This window comes from Equus caballus, chromosome 15 (genome assembly GCF_041296265.1).
Source record: "Equus caballus isolate H_3958 breed thoroughbred chromosome 15, TB-T2T, whole genome shotgun sequence".
In the NCBI taxonomy this organism is placed as follows: domain Eukaryota; kingdom Metazoa; phylum Chordata; class Mammalia; order Perissodactyla; family Equidae; genus Equus; species Equus caballus.
The window spans coordinates 67,011,906-67,029,860 of record NC_091698.1 but is presented as its reverse complement, the minus strand read 5'-3'; the positions used below and the strand labels follow the sequence as shown (position 1 = coordinate 67,029,860).

General features: G+C 34.6%; 1 protein-coding gene across 2 annotated transcripts in view; it reads right to left on the bottom strand.

Annotated features, from left to right (window-relative positions):
- The window catches only part of FBXO11 (F-box protein 11), an 89,254-nt gene that overhangs the window by 1,359 nt on the left and 69,940 nt on the right, over nt 1–17,955 (bottom strand). For both annotated transcript variants that reach the window (XM_001498271.7, XM_005599993.4), the window contains exons 8-22: nt 17,793–17,899; nt 17,600–17,711; nt 17,408–17,514; nt 17,189–17,326; nt 9,286–9,503; nt 8,588–8,673; nt 7,606–7,700; nt 6,399–6,521; nt 6,225–6,310; nt 5,387–5,463; nt 4,876–5,019; nt 2,126–2,236; nt 1,261–1,368; nt 818–926; nt 50–148 (exon numbers count right to left, since the gene is read on the bottom strand). In XM_001498271.7, coding sequence (XP_001498321.6) covers nt 50–148; nt 818–926; nt 1,261–1,368; nt 2,126–2,236; nt 4,876–5,019; nt 5,387–5,463; nt 6,225–6,310; nt 6,399–6,521; nt 7,606–7,700; nt 8,588–8,673; nt 9,286–9,503; nt 17,189–17,326; nt 17,408–17,514; nt 17,600–17,711; nt 17,793–17,899 — 1,720 coding nt within the window. The remainder of the gene's footprint in view (nt 1–49; nt 149–817; nt 927–1,260; nt 1,369–2,125; nt 2,237–4,875; nt 5,020–5,386; nt 5,464–6,224; nt 6,311–6,398; nt 6,522–7,605; nt 7,701–8,587; nt 8,674–9,285; nt 9,504–17,188; nt 17,327–17,407; nt 17,515–17,599; nt 17,712–17,792; nt 17,900–17,955) is intronic.

Sequence of the window (17,955 nt, the reverse complement as noted above, 5' to 3'; positions counted from 1 at the left end):
TGAAGGGGGAAAATAATTGGGAAATACAGCAAGCAAGTGTGCTACATACCTATCATGTCTAATAAATTCTACATCATGTCCCTGATGGCACTTCTTAATGCAGTTCACACATATGGCATTTCGATCTGTGGTGTTACAAGTGTGACATCTAAAAAGCAAAAGCTTACATTATTTTTCTCGAACATGTTATTTATTCAAAATAATTGCACTTTGTTTATATATTACTCTGTGACCTTTAGCTTCCAAGAGAAGAGGACCAAAAAAATTTTGTGGCTCCAGCCCAGATTAATTCTGAAAAGGGACTTGAAGAAGGGAATAAGAGACTCTCTCGTTGTCTTGTGTCTTCTGAGGAAAACGACTTGTAAGTTGTAGAAAGGCAGTTGAAACTTTCATTTAAAAAAATTAAGGTCCTCAGATCTTTACTTGAATCACTTTAGGGGAGAGGGGAGTAAAAATCCACTCACAGCGACTAGGATATATGGAATACTTAAAGACAGCTTTCCTTTGAAACTCCTAGGAAAACAATAGAATCATTGTGTTCCACATTTCCAGTGATATCTATAGTTACTGCAGTATTAACATTTTTCATTATTTATGGTCCCAACACAGGATCCTGAAGTAGACTGATCACAGAACTCAATGTGAAGAGTTAGAAAATTTTCAGTTACATTCTCATTCCATTGACAAACACCCAATTTACTGTCTTAGCTAATATATTTAAGGGAAAGAGGTCTGAAAATGCTAGGTCTTGCCAGTTTAGAATAGAAAAATCACTATCTCCCCCTTTTCAAGACTCACAAATAACTTAGAAATATACCTGTAGAAATCATGCATGGGATAGCTGGTATAACTTGATATTTTATATAAACATTGGCCTCTACTAACAGCCTTTTCTATGGCGTCTTGATTGTTCATTATTTTGTTATCTGTAATAGAAGAAAAAATAAGTAAAATTCTAGAGGATAAAAACTTAAGATAGAAATATAGATTATATGACTATTCTAATAGTCATTTTTTAAGTGCTTTAAAAGAGGCTAACCAATGAAGTAAAAAACAGCTAAGAATAGAAATGGATCTTCTTGTGCAAGATATTCCAACTATTTAGAACAAGTCAACACTTTCAAAATAGTTCTCTTGAGTTAATGCTAACTTTGTAGATAGTGCCAGAAGGAAGCAAGTTATTGAATTAACAGGGGCTTCTGATTATATCTTTTCATGGCACATTTTGTGTATGTACAGGCAGAACAGACTACAACATACCTTTCATTGTCACATTAACACCAGATGCTAAAAATAAGCCTCCAAACCGGTTGTTAAAAATCTGATTGCCTTCTAGTGTTGCAGTTGCATGATTTGTAATTTCAATACCTGAAGTAAAATTTACAAACAGTAGATGCATCACTTTATATAGTTTCTTAAAAGAAACCTGAAATACAACAAATGTAGTAAACTAGTTCTTTTACATAAAAAGTCTATTAACAATTTTAACATCTAAGAATAAAATATAAATGTTTATTTGAATTACAGTAACATTCACTTTCCACTGTTAATAGTCCACTATCCTTGCTAAAGGAAGGAATGATACAGATGGTTCATAACTTACTACTTATTAATAATGACATTTTAAAATTTCTTTGCAAACCAAGTAGAAGAGGATAGTGTCCAGAAGTATGTTTAGGTAGCAGCTAGTTTACCTACTGAAGAGAAAAGGCACTAGATGGTTATTTGGAACAACTAAAAGTAATTGTCTCCACCAGCAAAAAGTTGAAATGTAAGTTACTTAGATTTCACTTATCAAGATTAAAAAAAAGAAAAGTTCTGTTTGGGAAGCCAGAGGGCTTGAATTTATCTGTATTCCTAATGCCAGTACAAGCCTGCATTTATTCTATCTCAATATTTCATAATTAATGAACGGCAAGAGCAATGTTATAAAGGTTGGCTGAGTGGAAGTATCCAGAACTTGGATTAGGTGCTCTCATAAGCAACTGTTAATAGACAGGCATTCAGCCACTTTTGCAGCATACTTTGCACACCTTTACTTATTAAGCAAAAGAACTGATATACTAAAAACCAAACACTTCAATGTACAGAAAACAAGCTACAGGTAACAAAAGAAAATACAAACCTGCAGCAAATCCATCAAATATTCTGTTTTTCCTTAAGACTGGATGACTATTAGTGCTGATGAGAACACCTGCTTGAGCATTCCTGAAAATATCATTTTCTTCAAGGAGACCTATAATAAAATATTTCCTCAGATTAAGGCTAATGCATATAACAAATTTTACTAGCCTTTCTGGTGGTATTTTGGTTTTCTTTTAGTTTCTTATTAACTGCCTTCTGAAATTCACAGGATTACTTTTTCAGCCAAAAAGAAAGTTTACTAGTAATTCAGAATTATTTAGGTAGAATTTAACCAAAAATTGCTAAAAAAAAAAAAAAAAAAGAAAGAAAAACGTAACCAATAAACTGGAAAGTTGCATGGTAGCAGGGACATGTTTACCGACCATTGCATCCCCAGTGCCTGGCACATAGCTGATTCTCACTGAATGCTGCTGAATTAAAATTAACTCCTTTGCAGTATTTTTTAGAACCTCTGCACCCTCAATGTTTTAGTTCAAGCCCTGATTATTTTTGGCCATTATTACTCTAATTCCTTGATCAATATCCTCTACTCCAGTCTCTGCTGCTATATTTTTCCCAGTTTCTCACAACTGTATCATGTCCCATTTCTGCTTAAAAAACTACTTTCAGAATAAAGTTTAAAATTAACTTGCCATTTAAAGCCTTTCAAAGTATTCCCCTAACCCTCCTTTGTCTTACTACATTACCTATGCTCTGAGTATGCCATACATTTTTATCCCTAATGTCTTTGGTTTATATTATTTCCTCTTCGTGGAATAACCTGTACTCTTTCTTCCTAAGGTCACTTCCTCTGGGAGGTTTTCACCTTCCTTCCATCAAAATTATATAGTTCTCCTGGCAGTATAACATAATGATTAAGAGTAGGTTGTGGAATCAGACTTAAGGTCTTCAAATAGTGACTTCACCATTTACTAGCTCTGAGTGGGCAAATTACCTTCTCTTTGCCTGTTTCCTTCTTTATAAAATGGGCATAATACCATCTACCACATATGGTTATTATGAGGATTAAATGAGTCAATACATGTAAAAGTACACAGCACTAAATAAGTACTAGGTAATATTACTCTTATAAGACCTTTTACTTACATACAGTGAATTATACTTAGTTGTCTTCTAGTGTCTGCTCCCTGAAGATGTGAAACATGTTTTTATTTCTGTAGACATTTGACCCATCTGTGGTACCTCACAGTATTGACTTCTGAATTCCTTTTCCTTGCCTCTAATCTTGCATATGTCCACTACAACCTCTTCAAGTGCTACTGCTAAAATCTAGTCCAAACTTTCTACCACATATACAAAGCCTCTTAGGCTTTGGGCCCTTCTCCCTCTCCAGCCTCAACTTTTTCTGTACCTTTTGCCTTACTACAACAGCTCTGCTTCCGTTAGACTTTTGTTTACAATGTGTCACTCCATTAGACTATAAACTTTCTGGATGTAGTACCATTTTTTTTTTGAGGAAGATTAGCCCTGAGCTAACTGCTGCCAATCCTCTTTTGGCTGAGGAAGGCTGGCCCTGAGCTAACATCCGTGCCCATCTTCCTCCATTTTATATGTGGGACACCTACCACAGCATGGCTTGCCAAGCAGTGCCATGTCCGCACCTGGGATCCGAACTGGTGAACCCTGGGCCACCGAAGCAGAACGTGTGAACTTAACTGCTGCACCACTGGGCAGGCCCCACTACTGTTTTATTTACCACTGTATCTTTAGCATCTGTATCACAGTGGTTGGTACAGAGGTGTTCAATTAGTAAATACGTACAGAACAAACGAAAAGTGTGAAATTATGTTTTCTATACCTGGAATGGCCCTCTTCCCCCCACCAGCCCCATTTTACCAGTGAATACTCATTTTTCAAGACACGGCTCAAGAGTGATTTTACTCCATGAACCTTTTCTCAACACCTTACAAATAAAACCAACCATTCTGTAGTGTGTTTCCTTATTATATCTTGTAAAGACTCCTATCAGAGATATGTCACTTTACTGAATTACTGGATTATAAGCTCCTGGAGAGTCTACGTCATTAATGGAATCATCACTGCTTGGCTGTAGTAGTAAAGTTTGCTGATTAAATCTTGGAATGTTAGAGTAATAACTACGAATCCTTCTATAAGATATGTACGATGTCGGGTTACTGACATTTCAGCAATGGTGATAAATTTGCATTCAACATTCTCCTCCAGTCTCTTTATGAACATGTATTTGCAAGGGTTAGGGACTGGAACTTTTGCCTCAATGCAAAATGAGTTGACCTTTATGGATCCTAACCGGGCACACCTCAGCTTCATTAATTACATTTTCCAACAGACAGTTGTAAACAAGTACAAAACAATAATTATTTACTAGACATTTCATATATTTACAGATCAATTAATTTCTCACATCTAGTTCTATAACTTGACTTTGAAATTTATTATAATCATATCACTATATTGAATAATAAAAGGTCTACAGAGAGGATGTAAACAAATTCTATACCTTAAAAAAGCCTTACTAACAAGTGGTGTACTCAAGGTGGCTACAAAAGGAAAAGAAAAGTTCTGTAAACATTTGTCTCCTTTAACTCTAGGCACTAATCTCCTAAAGCATCTCAAGTCTTAATAAGAAAAACGACTGAGATCCACTCATTTATAATTTATATTAGTTGGCAATATCATTGATCATTAAAGATATGGAAGAAGAATAATGGAAAACTGGGTTTTTCACTAATGCAAAATTAACAACAATACCTCGACCCCCATTAAATATACAGATGCCACCATCTCTTCCATCATGGATTTTATTTCTTCTTAGTGTAGGATTACTATCTGTCTTAATCCAGACTCCAGCCATTGCATTGTCAAATATTTCATTGTCTTCTATACAGCCCAGACCTATAAATGTAAAAATTTAGGTTATGTTACTTAGAAAGTGTATTTCTTTTTTTTTTTAATAATTTGTTTTTTTTTTTTTGGCGGAAGATTAGCCCTGAGCTAACTGCTGTCAATCTTCCTCTTTTTGCTGAGGAAGATCGGCCCTGAGCTAACATCCACACCCATCTTCCTCTACTTTATATGTGGGACGCCTACCATAGCATGGCTTGCCAAGCGGTGCCATGTCCGCACCCGGGATCTGAACTGGCGAATGCCGGGCCGCTGAAGCAGAATGTGAGAACTTAACCGCTGCGCCACTGGGCCGGCCCTAGAAAGTATATTTCTAACAACTATTAGCACTGAGAAAATGAAGAAAGATTAAACATACCAGAATTATAAACCAGAATTCCACCATTCTGTCCTCCCCAGATTTTGTTGCGTCTAATTTTGGGGTTGCTTCCAGTCCTATGAACAGAATAGAAAATAATGCCATTTCAATTGCCTCTACTCCCATATGCCATATTAGATGAGGTAATAGTGGAAAAATCCACATTAATCATAGTAAGACTTAACTATACAATAGAATCCTTTAAGATGCTCTGAGAAGTCTGTCAGTAAAGAAACTGGTTTAATTTTGCTTTAAATTCTATTTCCCATAGAACATACTTAGCTATAGATTATATTATTACTATAAGAGTCTCCTAATATGTAAACTAAACTGAGAAGGTTAGATTAAATAACTATTATTATTATATACCACCCTCATATGTAAAATGAAGGGTTGAATGATATGATTAAAACTACTACAGTTCCAAAAACTGTTAAAATACAGGAAAGAGGAGTGTAAAAAACTTTTTACAGAAATAGCATAAAAACAGAAGTTTCCATTTACTGACTACCTATGACAAGTCAGGTATAGCTTTCAAGTATGTTTATATTAGCTTTCCACTCTCCAAGTAGGATGTCTTGAGTACACTAGCAGCTGATATGATTGTCATAGTGGGTGACAGAACAGTAGAAATGAGCTCTCATGGCACATGGGCCATTGGCTGTTGTCCTCAGCTAGTCCAAGAAAAGCTATATTCTGATAATTTAAGCCAAGAGTGTGAACATATATGCAATAGGAGGAATAAAGACTGAGCATTAAATAACAAGGAAATTTCTTCTACATACCCTACATATCCCTAACTCCCTCCCCAAAGAAAGCCAAATGTGGAAACATTTACCTTATCTGAACCCCTGAATACATATGATTATAGATATCATTGTCTTCTAGTACTCCATGTCCATTGTCATAAAAGTAAACACCAACCTAAAATTTAAAAAATGTTTTTCAAATGACAATAAAGTGTTTTTACAAAACAATATATTTCCCATGTAAGAGTCCAGGATAATCTTACCTGCTTGCCACTGTGTATCCTGTTTCTTCTCAGTACTGGAGTGCTGCCAGTTGTGACCCAGACCCCAGCCAGAGTATTACTATAAACTTCATTCTCTTCTATTACACCTTGTCCTTTCTCATGCTAAATGAAAGTTACATTGATTATAATATATATCTTGTATAAATAGTTTAAGTGTTCCTCCCTTTAAAGACAGTTATGTCAAAAAAAAATTTCTATTTTTGTTTTTTTATCTGGATAAGGAGGTAATGATAACATTCTTTTTATGTAGCCTCTACCTGAGTTTAAAGCTTCCAAAGTTTTTATACTTTTCTTTATATGACTTTGTAGTTTTAAAATCTATTTTAGTAAGAATAGTAGCATTCAATTTTCTTTAGCAAAAGAACTTATTTCATTCTAAGATGTATAACAAAGTGAAGATCTCTCATTTAGTAAGTTAATAGTTACTTGACACTTCTCACTGGTGAAATAACTTCAAAATGATAAGGTGTCAGGTTACTAAAATTTTTATTTTTAGCAGAAGATTTAAGACATAGACATTTCCAGAACTGTAAATAAAAATGAAAGTCACAACTGGCATTACACAAAGAGCTTTCTGAAATTTCCTACTTTTTATACTTGAATCAGTTCTAACAGTTTCATATACCATGGTGACAGAAGACAGGACTAATACACAAGTTTTGAAATTTTGTAAGATGCTCAACTGTGTTTCAACATAAATTCAAATGAAAAATTCTCTTCTCCAGAAGACAAAAATATTCAAGTCTAATATTACTAGTACTTTCAGTGACATTATGATTTTACCTAATACTCTTGGAAAATCTCAGAGACTCAACAGTAGTCACACTGGCAAAATTCCAGTGTAACAAATATAACTCACACTGCCAATCAGTTGTTATGAGTTCAGCCCATACTGCCAATTATAATTAAAGACTTTAACAAAAAGGTGTATCTCCTATGTCTAAATTTAGTCAGTTGATTAAATTTTACAGAACACTACACACACCATAAAATTGAAAGTAATTCATGTACTGGCACGGAGAACAAGAGTCTTATTTATTGTTTAAATACTAAAGAAAGCCACAAATTTATACTCTAAAAGTTGAATATGGCCTACTTAAAGCTAGACATAATTCTGCCCCCCCTCCTCAACTTTTCTCCCCCGGTTTCGATGCATGAAATTCTAGAAGTGTATTCATTAACTTACCACATAAATCCCACCATGCTGGCCATCATGAATTTTGTTGTGTCGAACAATTGGACAACTGTTTGTCCTAATCTGAATTCCTGCTAATGCATTGCCTATTTAAAAATAAAAGTTACAGTGTCAACATATGGAGCCTAGTGGAACACAGTAAGAGTTTTACATTATGTAGTAGTTAAAATTCTTAGAATTTTAGTAAAAGCTTGATTCTATGAAATACATCATATTTGGAAAGATACTTACAGCCCATAAGCATTACAAGACAGAACTAGGAGTATAAAAAGATGCAGAAGGACTGTAGGCAGTATGGGTATAGTGATTCAGAGTAGAGACTTTGGAGCCACGTTGCCAAGTTTTGAATCTCAGGAATTCTATCTACTTTCTGTGTGACTTTGAATAAGTTATTTAACCTTCTTGTGCCTTTGTTTCCTGATCAATAAGTGGGGGAGAAATAAATTTAAAAGCGTCCACTTCACAGGGTTGATGTGAATATTATGACTTACTTTAGTTAAGATGCTCCGAGCAGTGCCTGGCACTGAGTAAGCTTTATGTAAGTATTATCTAGTTAAGTGTTAGCAAAACAGAAAGCCTAGGAACATATCAGTGTCTAGCACACAGATATCTAATAATTGTTTGCTGAATTAATACCTCAAAAGTTTTAATGAGGAATAAGTATTTTCACTTTATGGTTAGTACTATACCACAGAAATAATTAATTGTTAAACAATGGAGTGAATCTAAGGAAACTGTACGTACTCCTTGAGACTAGAGTCTTATTTATATTTTCATCCCTGGCATCTGACATAGTGCTTAGAACATAGTAGGTACTCAGTAAATGTTAAGGTGAATAATCACAGAATAATCTTTGTTGAGAAGTTAAAGAAATTGGATCAGTTCTACTTGGATGGTTTCAAAGTGGTCCATTTTGCTAATGTCACAAGACAGGCCAAGCTCTAAAATTTTATAGAACAAACCACATGCTTACCATAAATGTCATTTCCTTCAATAAGGCCTCGTCCATCACCAAAGATGTAAACTCCCCCTTGATTTCCATTAAATATAGAATTCCCCCTATAATTATGTGAAATAATAAAAAATAAGCATCTATTCAGTAAAGCTTTTTTTTTTTTTTGAAATTAAAGATTGGCAGCTGAGCTAACAACTGTTGCCAATCTTTTTGTTTGTTTGATCTATCAAATCCCCCCAGTACATAGTTGTATATTTGAGTTGTGGGTCCTTCTAGTTGTGGCATGTGGGATGCCGCTTCAAGGTGGCCTGACAAGCAGTGCCATGTCAGCAGTCAGGATCCGAACCAGCCCCCAGGATGCCGAAGCAGAGCACATTTAGCCACTTGGCCACAGGGCCAGACCCTGGTTTTTTTTTTTAAGATTGGCCCTGAGCTAACATCTATTGCCAATCTTCTTTTTTTTTTCTTTCTTCTCCCCAAAAACCCCCAGTACTTAGTTGTGTATTGCAGTTGTGCTGTGTGGGATGCTGCCTCAGTGTGGCTTGATGAGTGGTGCTAGATCTGCGCCCAGGATCCATACCTGTGAACCCCAGGCCTCCAAAGAGGAGGTGCACAAATGCAACCACTACGCCACTGGGCCGGCCCCTCTTGACTTTTCTTATAACACAAAACATAAAGTGAAAAAGTAATTTCCATCCATAATTATATATAAATACCTTATTGTTGGGTCACTATTTGAGGTAATCCATACACCTGCAAAATTGTTTGCATAGATTTTATTCTCTATGAATTGTCCTCTTCCTTTTTCATGGACATATATTCCTCCAGTCTGCCCATGATGAATTTCACATCGAACCACTGTGGGGTTAGCATAGGCTTTTACTTCAAAGCCTGCTATCCTGTTTCTGTGTATGTTGCAACTTTCAAAGTAACCCTGAAAAATAAATTAAACCTGTAGGTGAGGCTCTTTTCCAAAAAAAAATGACATGAAAAAAACCTTCTTACTGTATACATCAAAATTAAGTACAACAATGTTTGACGCTAAGAATAAAACATAGATATATACTAAACTTCAAATGATAAACATAGAAGGAAACAGATTAATGTGTTGTAGTAAGACAGAGAACTATAAATCCTCTAATTGGCCTGAGTACATTCAAAGCCAGGAAAGAAAAACAGGGAAAGATTTATTCAATAAATATAAATAAATACATTACCCAATAAGTATATATATCCTTTACCAAAAGATATATTAAGTATTAGAGAAAATAAACCCATGTAGCCTTCAAAAATGTCCCAAGAAATCAACTTCTAAGAGTTGACCTAAGGACATAATTGGAGACTACAGAAAAAGACACAAAAAATAACATTCATCTTAGCCCAATAAGAGGGAACTGGCTAAAGAAAATGTTTTTGAAGATTTATGCTCATACTGTACAGATCATCATGTTAAAAGAAAAGAACAGTATATACTTCAAGATAGTATACATCAATTTCATTTAAATAAAACTTGAAGGATGAAACAAAAATATGACAGTGTGATTATCTGAGTAATGGTATTATGGATGATTTTTGTATCCTTTATACTTCTCTGAATTTCTTAAATTTTCTATAATGCACGTTTTACTCTTTATAATGAGAATAAAAGTTACTGTAATACTGATGTCCTAAGTTCTGAGGCTCAATCAAGACTAAATATTGAGAAAAAAATAAGATATTTATAAGATAACACTTCTAAAAGCCCATTTCATCCCCCTTTAACTGAATGTGCTCTCCTCTCTTTAAATACTCTTTAGCACTAAGTATTTTCTTATACTACTTCCATATACTGCCTTGTACTATTTCTATATTTGTCATATCCATTTCTATCTGATCAAAAGCTCCTGAAGAGAAAGGACAATACCAACTTCTAGAGCATCTATACAAGACTTTACACATAGCAAGCACTCAAGTAGGACTTGATGAACTTTTTGCCAAATCTAGTAGAGGTTAAAAACAGAATGTAATTCTGAATACTCCAGTGTTCTACATACTTAACTCTTTAAGAAAATGGACTTCTGAGAATAACATTCAGAACTAGTTTCCAGGTTTCATTTTCTACAAATAAAGTGCAAATTATCTATAATTTACATCTCTACATTTGGATTATAATCATATCCTTTTTTAAAAAAACCTGAGAGATTACATCAAAAACAGCTTCTTTAAATATAAAAATGATTGTTACTCTTAAATTTTATACCAAATAAAATGAGTGTACACTGGATGTATATACAGACTGTTATGGCAAAACTGAGCATCAAAGAAACAAAAACAAATTTAACAAGAGGCTGTAAGACTAAAAGAACTTAATGTCAGATTGGAACGATTCAACATTTCTGAGGTTATCATCATTGAGAAGGGAGTTCAATTAGTCTCTCAGTCTCTTTCTGCCAGGAGTTGAATGACACATCTGATTGTTAGACTTGGGAAAGAATAAACTGGGTATGCTCAATTCAGCTTCACTCTTTTCCTCATAGAAGTGAGCTGCCCTTAGGGAGTATGCCTTCTGCTACTATTCCACGAACACTGCCTGTGACTAAGTTGGTAAGCCTATTTAATTTGGGAGTTGGTTCTCATTCTAAGCTGTATCTTCCAACTTAACTTTTAAGAGTAATAAAGATGATACTTCAGCCTCCTCATGCTACTTCATGGCTTTATTCCTTAATTTCTTCAGACTGTGGCAGGGAAAGGTGTGCTCTTGACTGGGCTTCCAGGAAGATTCCACTAACAGGCCACTGTCATGTCCTGGCTATACTTGTTAGGCATAGAGTACTGCAAGTAGACTGTGCTATATAGATTGACTAAACATTATTCAAATGCAGGGATGCTCTTTCTGTTTTCTTTAGGTTTTGATTGTGCTCAGTTAAGAAAGCCAATTAGATTCACAAGTTTATTAAGGTAAACAGCAGCCCCCTCTCCTCATCTTCCCTTATCCAGAGGGCCCAACTTTCAATTCCTTTATAGCTGATTGTTTTGATCTTCCTCTGTATTTTTAAGATTTGTATTGCCATATCTTCAGTTTCTGGTTTTAGGTATTATCTACTGACTTCCTACTACAGAAGATGAGAATTTAGCTTTCCTACCTTTCTATCCCCCATTGCATACATTTACACAGTATTCTTCCAATGTAGTTATATCTCAATTTTGGTTAGATTAGTGTGTTATTCAGAGCTGAGCCATAAAGTATAACTACATATTCTTTGCTGCACAACTTTTTATTTTCCCTTGAGTATTTATCTTGTTCTTCTTTGTTTAGACCTCTAGTGATAATTCTATAGCCTAAACTTGCTACCAGTTATTTAAACCACCTCAACATATTTACATTCACATTAGGTTTACCAATTTATCTTCCTAAATGTAAGGTTTTATAACCTGCTCTAACCTAGACTGGTTGCTCTGCTCATAGGCACACGGTCATTTACCATATTGTAACTTAGATTAAGGGTTAAAAACATCCCCTAGTTCCATCAAAGATGGACTTTGTAATCTGTATCTTTTTGTTTCAGGGTAACTTTCAAGAAAAGAAAGCAGCAAAAGAAATTTTTTCCTTCATATTCTTTTTTTTTTTAAGATTTCATTTTTTTCCTTTTTCTCCCCAAAGCTCCCCAGTACATAGTTGTATATTCTTCGTTGTGGGTCCTTCTAGTTGTGGCATGTGGGATGCTGCCTCAGCATGGTTTGATGAGCAGTGCCATGTCCGTGCCCAGTATTCGAACCAACGAAACACTGGGCTGCCTGCAGCGGAGTGCACGAACTTAACCACTCAGCCACGGGGCCAGCCCCTCCTTCATATTCTTAAAACCAGAAGCCTCTACATTGCCTTAACTGTAATTTTATTACATTCAGAAAGGATGATTGATTGACATAGGTTTCCTTGTAAAATTATAAAACTACCTCTTAATTATTATGCGTTAAAGGGTTCAGTTAATGTAATTTTGTTTTAAAAATACACTTTAATAGAATGCATCTGTTTTGTTGAGACGCCTTTCATGCAAAATGGTTTAACAATACAGAAATGTAAGTAGAATTTAGACAGATTTCTACTTTGCTCTTTAATTTGCAAACCATGAAGCTCCGACATATATATACAAAACTCTAAAGGCACAGATATTTTACTGGACAACTCCGTATTATAAAATGATTTATCTTCCTACCAGAAGACACCAGATTGCTAAGAGCCTCTTCTTTCTTTAAAACAAAAGCTTTATGTTAATTTCTTGGCACACGCATTTCTAAGTCTCTGCCTTCTACTGCAAATCCTTGCAAATTATCATTCTATCAAGTTAAAAACTTAAACACTTAAAGGTGACTTAAAAGGTAACTTAAAAGGTGAGACTAAGTCCTTTTCAAAAAAATTTTTTTGAAGTGAAAAACATCTTTATCAAATATGACAGAGTAAAAGGCATTTAACAGTTTCTCTTAAAACTCTCCAAATAAAAGAAAAGCCTCAAAGTTTTTCTTTTTACCTTCCTCTTAACTGCCTAAAAGAATTCAGATAAAAAACTTGCCTCGGGAAGCCTATCACCTTAGCATAACATGAACGAGGTGTAGACAGGGAGGAGCCCAGAAAAAGCCTGTTTGTTGGGCTCCCCTCTGTGTTGTTCTGTTTCTGTGCAGCCAAACACTTGTTTTCTAAATGTTTGTTCCTTTTCACCTACCTGTGAACTGCCTTCCTTCCTTTTGAAGTCCCTGAGTCTCCTGACACCCAACATCTTCTTTTGTCTTTAGCTAAGGATCATACTTAAGATGAGGGCTTTGGTGGATTTTGGCAAGTTAATTGGTTTTTCTGGCTTTCTTCCGTGTATATGTGATATTAAACTTTTTTCCCCCCCTGTTAATCTCTCATGTCAACTTAATTCTTAGAACAGCCAGAAGAACCTAGAAAGGTAGAGGAAAACAACTTCTTCCCCTACAGTAGTTACATAAACCCAGATGGTACAGCCTATTACACATCCAGGCTATATGGTACTAATCTTATGGGACCACCACCATCAATGTGGTCCATCAATGACCAAAATGTCATTATGTGGTACATGAGTGTACTGTGAAATCTGGCTAAGAGTAGGGAGCTGAGAGCTAACAAATGTCACCTTAGACCTTTCAACAAGGTAGTTTTCCCCAAGTAAGTGAAGGTTCTAATAAGCCTAGCCAATGATCTTCTACTAAAGTGATGAGATCTAGTGGCATGAACAGAACATAAGAGAGAAGAGAAATACTCCCATAGTAATATTTTCATAGAAATACCTTAGGCACAAGAAGTAAATCTGAAGAAGAAAACACACTAATATGCAATTTCTGTCTAAAATTTGTTTCCTATCTAAGGGAGACTATCCAAAGTTAAGTGAAATCAAAGGAGAAGAGAGAGGACAGGCAGATTTCAACATAGAGAATCTGTCATGAGTTAAACTGATAAATTTAGAATAAATGTCTCAAAATTTTATGGCAATTTGGCATTGTTAAGACATTTTATTTTACAAAAATAATACTCTGCCATAGATTGAATATTAAACAAACAAAAAAGATAATTGGGGAACTGTGAACATTAATAGAAAAATTATTTGTAGGAGTGAGATTGGCATTGTGGTTATATGAAAGAAAGAAAAAAGAATCCTCATCTTTTGAAGATACATGCTGAAATATTTACAGATGAAATGGTGATGTCCAGGATTTGCTTCAAAATAATCCAGATAGAAACAGAAGAGAGTAAAGAGTAAGTGAGGAGGTAGAGATGAAACAAAATTGGTCATGAATTGATAGTTGCTGAAGACAGAGGATGAGTACATGGGGATTCATTACACTCTTCTCTCTACTTTTATGTTTATTAGGAAGACTTAATAAAACAAAAATACATTAAAAAATAGAGATAAAAACCATACTGGAAACAAAACAGAAAGAGACAGAACTATGGAAACACAGTAAGGGACACAGATTTGAGGAAATCATAAAACCTTAAAGGAAAAGAACACACCAAGATAAGTAATAGAGAAGATAGCCAAGTTTCTAAAGAAAGGAACACATGGAACAGAAAAATAGTAAGACAACACAACATTAACAACAACAAAGATCTACATATGGATATTGAAGTAGAAAAGCAAATCACCACCAGAAAGGGAAAAAACCCACAATGCTTTCAGCCTTCTCAGCCACACTCAATGCTAGAAATATAAAAATGACTACAGAATTCTGAGGGAAAGAAAGTACAATCAAAACTATATTCTCAGCTAAGTTAAAAGGTAATGGGTAGGCATTCTCAAGTGGCAAGAATTCAAGCTACAATACCCACAAACCCTTCTTTTTTTTTTTTTTTAACTTTTTTATTAAGATTATGATAGTTTACAACCTTGTGAAATTTCAGTTGTCCGTTATTGTTAGTCATGTTGTAGGTGCACCACTTCACCCTTTGTGCCCTCCTCCCACCCCCCCTTTCCCCTGGTAACCACCAATCAATTCTCTTTGTCTCTATCCCACAAACCCTTCTTTTAAAAGAAAAAAAACGGCTAGATGACAAAACTCAGCCATATCAAGAATGAATTAGAATTTAAAAATTCAGGAATGGAGAAACTGTGATAAGAGGACTAAAGGTAAATAAATATAGACCACTAACTGTAGGAATGTGATATAAACCTTTACAAATGAAAAATAAGAATATAAATGATGGGATGAAGATAGGTTGAATAGTCATAAATAAGGAAAAGGAAAAACAATTTCAAAGAACAATAAAAATGAATATATTTAGAGATAGAGGACAGAAAAGAAACCAGTTATCAATGTTTATTCTGATATTCTTTGAAGTTCTATAGAAAAAACAAAATTTTGAAAAGGTTATCCTTAGTGATGGCAGCCCATGATTGATGGATGACAACACAAAGAAGACAAACCAAAAGAATATTTGGAATGGAAGAACATTCTACCAAAGGATTTTAAAGGACTGTGTCAATAAAATAGATGATAAGCCCAAGATAATGCTTTATTTCCATTCTTCCCTTACAAATGTATAACCCCTTACAAATCTCTTCATTAATCCTTAATAGGAATATCTATGTATAGCATTGCCTCGAGCTGTTTTTTTAAATTATAAATTTTATAAACCCAAATCTATAAAAAATAAACGGTATCAGGGGTGTGTGATGAGGATTAAATTACTATGATGAACTTTAGTAAGTGACCATCACCACAGGTTTTTTAAAAATGAGGAAATTTACTCAGGTTAAAATTATCTTGGTACCTCAAATCACTTGTGAATGAGACCAGAGGCATGCATAAATACAACTGGTATATAACTCTTGGGGCAATGTCTAAAGGCAACACAGGCAAAGAAATACTAACATAGTATAGTTCCATTACAAAATAAGAGTTCCATTTATAAACTACAGCTGATACAGACCTCTAAAGGAGGGCAGATTCTCAAGACTCATCTGTTTGACATCCCCCATACCTTTGCCCAGACTCCTCAATTCCCAATGCTCTCCTGCACCCTTCCCCACTCCTTGGAAAAAAGAGCTACAATTTGTAACAAAATGTCAATTTCTTTATTCCAGTTGGAGAAGAGCCAAGCGGTCATCTTCACTCTTCTTTCTTACCTATAGGCCAAAGCTACAGCCTTAGCTGTAAGTGAATGTTTTTCTCAGGTTACAGTTTGCTCGGGAATATGATGAACTGGATGGTGTGAAACTATTTAGGTTCAATTAGAACTTGATAAAAGGATACTCCTCATGGTCTGCCTTAGGGTTTTAGACACAAACAATGAAAATACAAAATTTCCTTCGCTAGTCACCAATTTGTATACGTGAATCCAATGTTTCTAAATTGCTTGTAATATAATAGCAATAAACTTTACCCTAATCCTATCCTCTCCTATCTCTGACTCCTTAACAAAAAATGCTGCCCATGTGTACTAGGACTTGAAAATTACCTTAATGAAAATAAGACATTAAATGAAAAGAATATCTGAATAGACATCCAAGAACATTATTTTGACATAGTGGCCTAAGAGAACTCAAAATGTCATGTCTCTAGAAAAATTGTATAAAATGACTTAGTAGTATTTAAAACATAACAGCATCCATAAAGATACCTAATTAAGTGCCGCATGACAATTTTAGAACTGATATTTTATCATTCTATTTCTTTTTAAAGTTCTGCGAGTTAAAAAAAATTTGAAGAAGAATAAAATGGAAGTCAAGCTAATGATGAAACCATTATTTCTGAGTGTAGTCTACAGAAAACCTGCATTAAACTCACAGCGCTTATTATAAATGAGTATCCTGGACCCTATCCTTGAAAATTCTGATTTATTATATCTGGGTGATTGTTATGCACACTTACATTTGAGAACTACTGGATTAGAACTCCCCTCAAAGATCACATCAATCCCCTAAGGACTCCATCTTCTCTACACGTATATAATGTTGGATCCATGAATAAACAGAATGAATACTGCATACTGATTTTAAAATATAATGTAGAAATCTCTTTTAAAGCTATAATCTTCAATTCAGTTTGGTGATGAAAAAACGCTGAAATCTATTTGAAATTTAACGATATAAAGTCAGTTTTTCTGTTAAGAATAAATGTTCTTACCATGCCATGATCAAATGTGAACACACCAACGTCACGTCCATGATGAATATGATTCCGTCTAATAATTGGGTTTCCATGATTTTTAACCCAAATCCCAGCTAAAGCATTATTGGAAATTTCATTATCCTCATATATCCCCTACAATAATTAATCAGAAATAAACATTAGTAGAGCTTTAAAAAAATTAAAAAAGAAAACACCTACAAAATTTCAAAATACCTGGGCATGATCTGTTATATAAAGTCCAACATTTTCACAGTCGCTGATATTACAGTGCTTGATGGTGGGACATGCTCCTTGACCACTAACACATACTGCAGAGCCAACTGTAAGAAAAATAATTTATTTAAAAACCTATTGGGCAACAACAAAGTGACTCATTTTATAATAAAACATAAAGGAAACACTAACCTGTACATGTACTTCGGATGATACAATGATCAATAATAGGGCTACAATTTACTGTTATCTCTAAGCAGTGGTGTGCATTGTGGTGTTGAGCAGATTTGTCATCAGGGTTAAACTGAAAAGTAGAAATTTTGATTGAAATAACCAGTGCCTTAATGATTTCAACATACATATTTTAAATCTTAAAATTTCTTACCCTTATTGTCATATACCCAACATAAGCATCCTCGGAACCTTCCATAAAGACGAAGGTTGAATCTCTAGTGTTTTCAATTATAACTTTGTCTGCTACTTTTCCAGGTGCTGTGGAGAAGATATTTTAAAGCATATTACTTTTATCAGACAGACGAAATTGAAGT